This window comes from Acyrthosiphon pisum, unplaced genomic scaffold (assembly GCF_005508785.2).
Source record: "Acyrthosiphon pisum isolate AL4f unplaced genomic scaffold, pea_aphid_22Mar2018_4r6ur Scaffold_18590;HRSCAF=19271, whole genome shotgun sequence".
Taxonomy (NCBI): domain Eukaryota; kingdom Metazoa; phylum Arthropoda; class Insecta; order Hemiptera; family Aphididae; genus Acyrthosiphon; species Acyrthosiphon pisum.
The window spans coordinates 1-744 of record NW_021767750.1 but is presented as its reverse complement, the minus strand read 5'-3'; the positions used below and the strand labels follow the sequence as shown (position 1 = coordinate 744).

Below are 744 nucleotides of genomic sequence, written 5' to 3'. Positions count from 1 at the left end.
GAATAATAAAATTAGTTTTATTAAGACATATGGAATACAGTGAAATAAATAAAAAAAAAATGTTTACCGCAGTGATACAGGAGTGTTCTTATTTTAAAATTTCGGCAACCTAACTATTATTAGTTGGTCACTGGTACACCAGCAGTTGTCGCACTGTCAATACGACATTCGTCTGTACCTCGTCTAATTTTGAAAAGACCGTTGTCACCCCACTGTGCATTCCACGAGTTGACCATCAACCAATACGGTGTGCCTTCTTCTACACCCCAACCGATCAACTTCACTGCGTGTCCTCCCAATTTCGTGGCGTTTGGGGTTCTCTGGTAAACACCTAAAAACAATCATACAATGTCAAGATTAAAGGTCCTGTCTCGACGACATGATTATTGTTATAAAAATAATAATGTGTCATTTGAATAAAATGAAAAAGTGATTTATTAATATAAAATAATATGGTACGGTTTATCATAACCGATCCGCTCATTTACCGGACTTGTAACTGGGGAAGTCGTCGTACACATCGAACGATGCTTCGATTGGTCCATAATTCAGAACGTCCTTTTGAATGCTGCCGTAAGTCAGGTAGTAGAAGTCACGTGCTATACAATCATAATTCAATTATATAGATTAAACACATATTTAATCGTAAACATTTTTAAATAGTTCGTACTAAATCTGTGATCATCGTCGTAGTCGAGGTCTTGATTTCCGTAACACATTCTCGTACATCTGTGATTTTTTTCT

At 36.3% G+C, this 744-nt stretch overlaps 1 protein-coding gene across 1 annotated transcript; it reads right to left on the bottom strand.

Moving 5' to 3' along the window:
• Positions 1-2: 2 nt before the first annotated feature.
• LOC100569565 (cathepsin B-like cysteine proteinase) lies at positions 3-740 on the bottom strand (the record flags this gene model as incomplete). The annotated part of the gene is made up of 3 exons (XM_003248986.3): positions 3-331; positions 489-599; positions 671-740. Coding segments are annotated over 3 exons (393 nt in total), but the record flags the coding sequence as incomplete, so codon positions are not given.
• Positions 741-744: the final 4 nt, after the last annotated feature.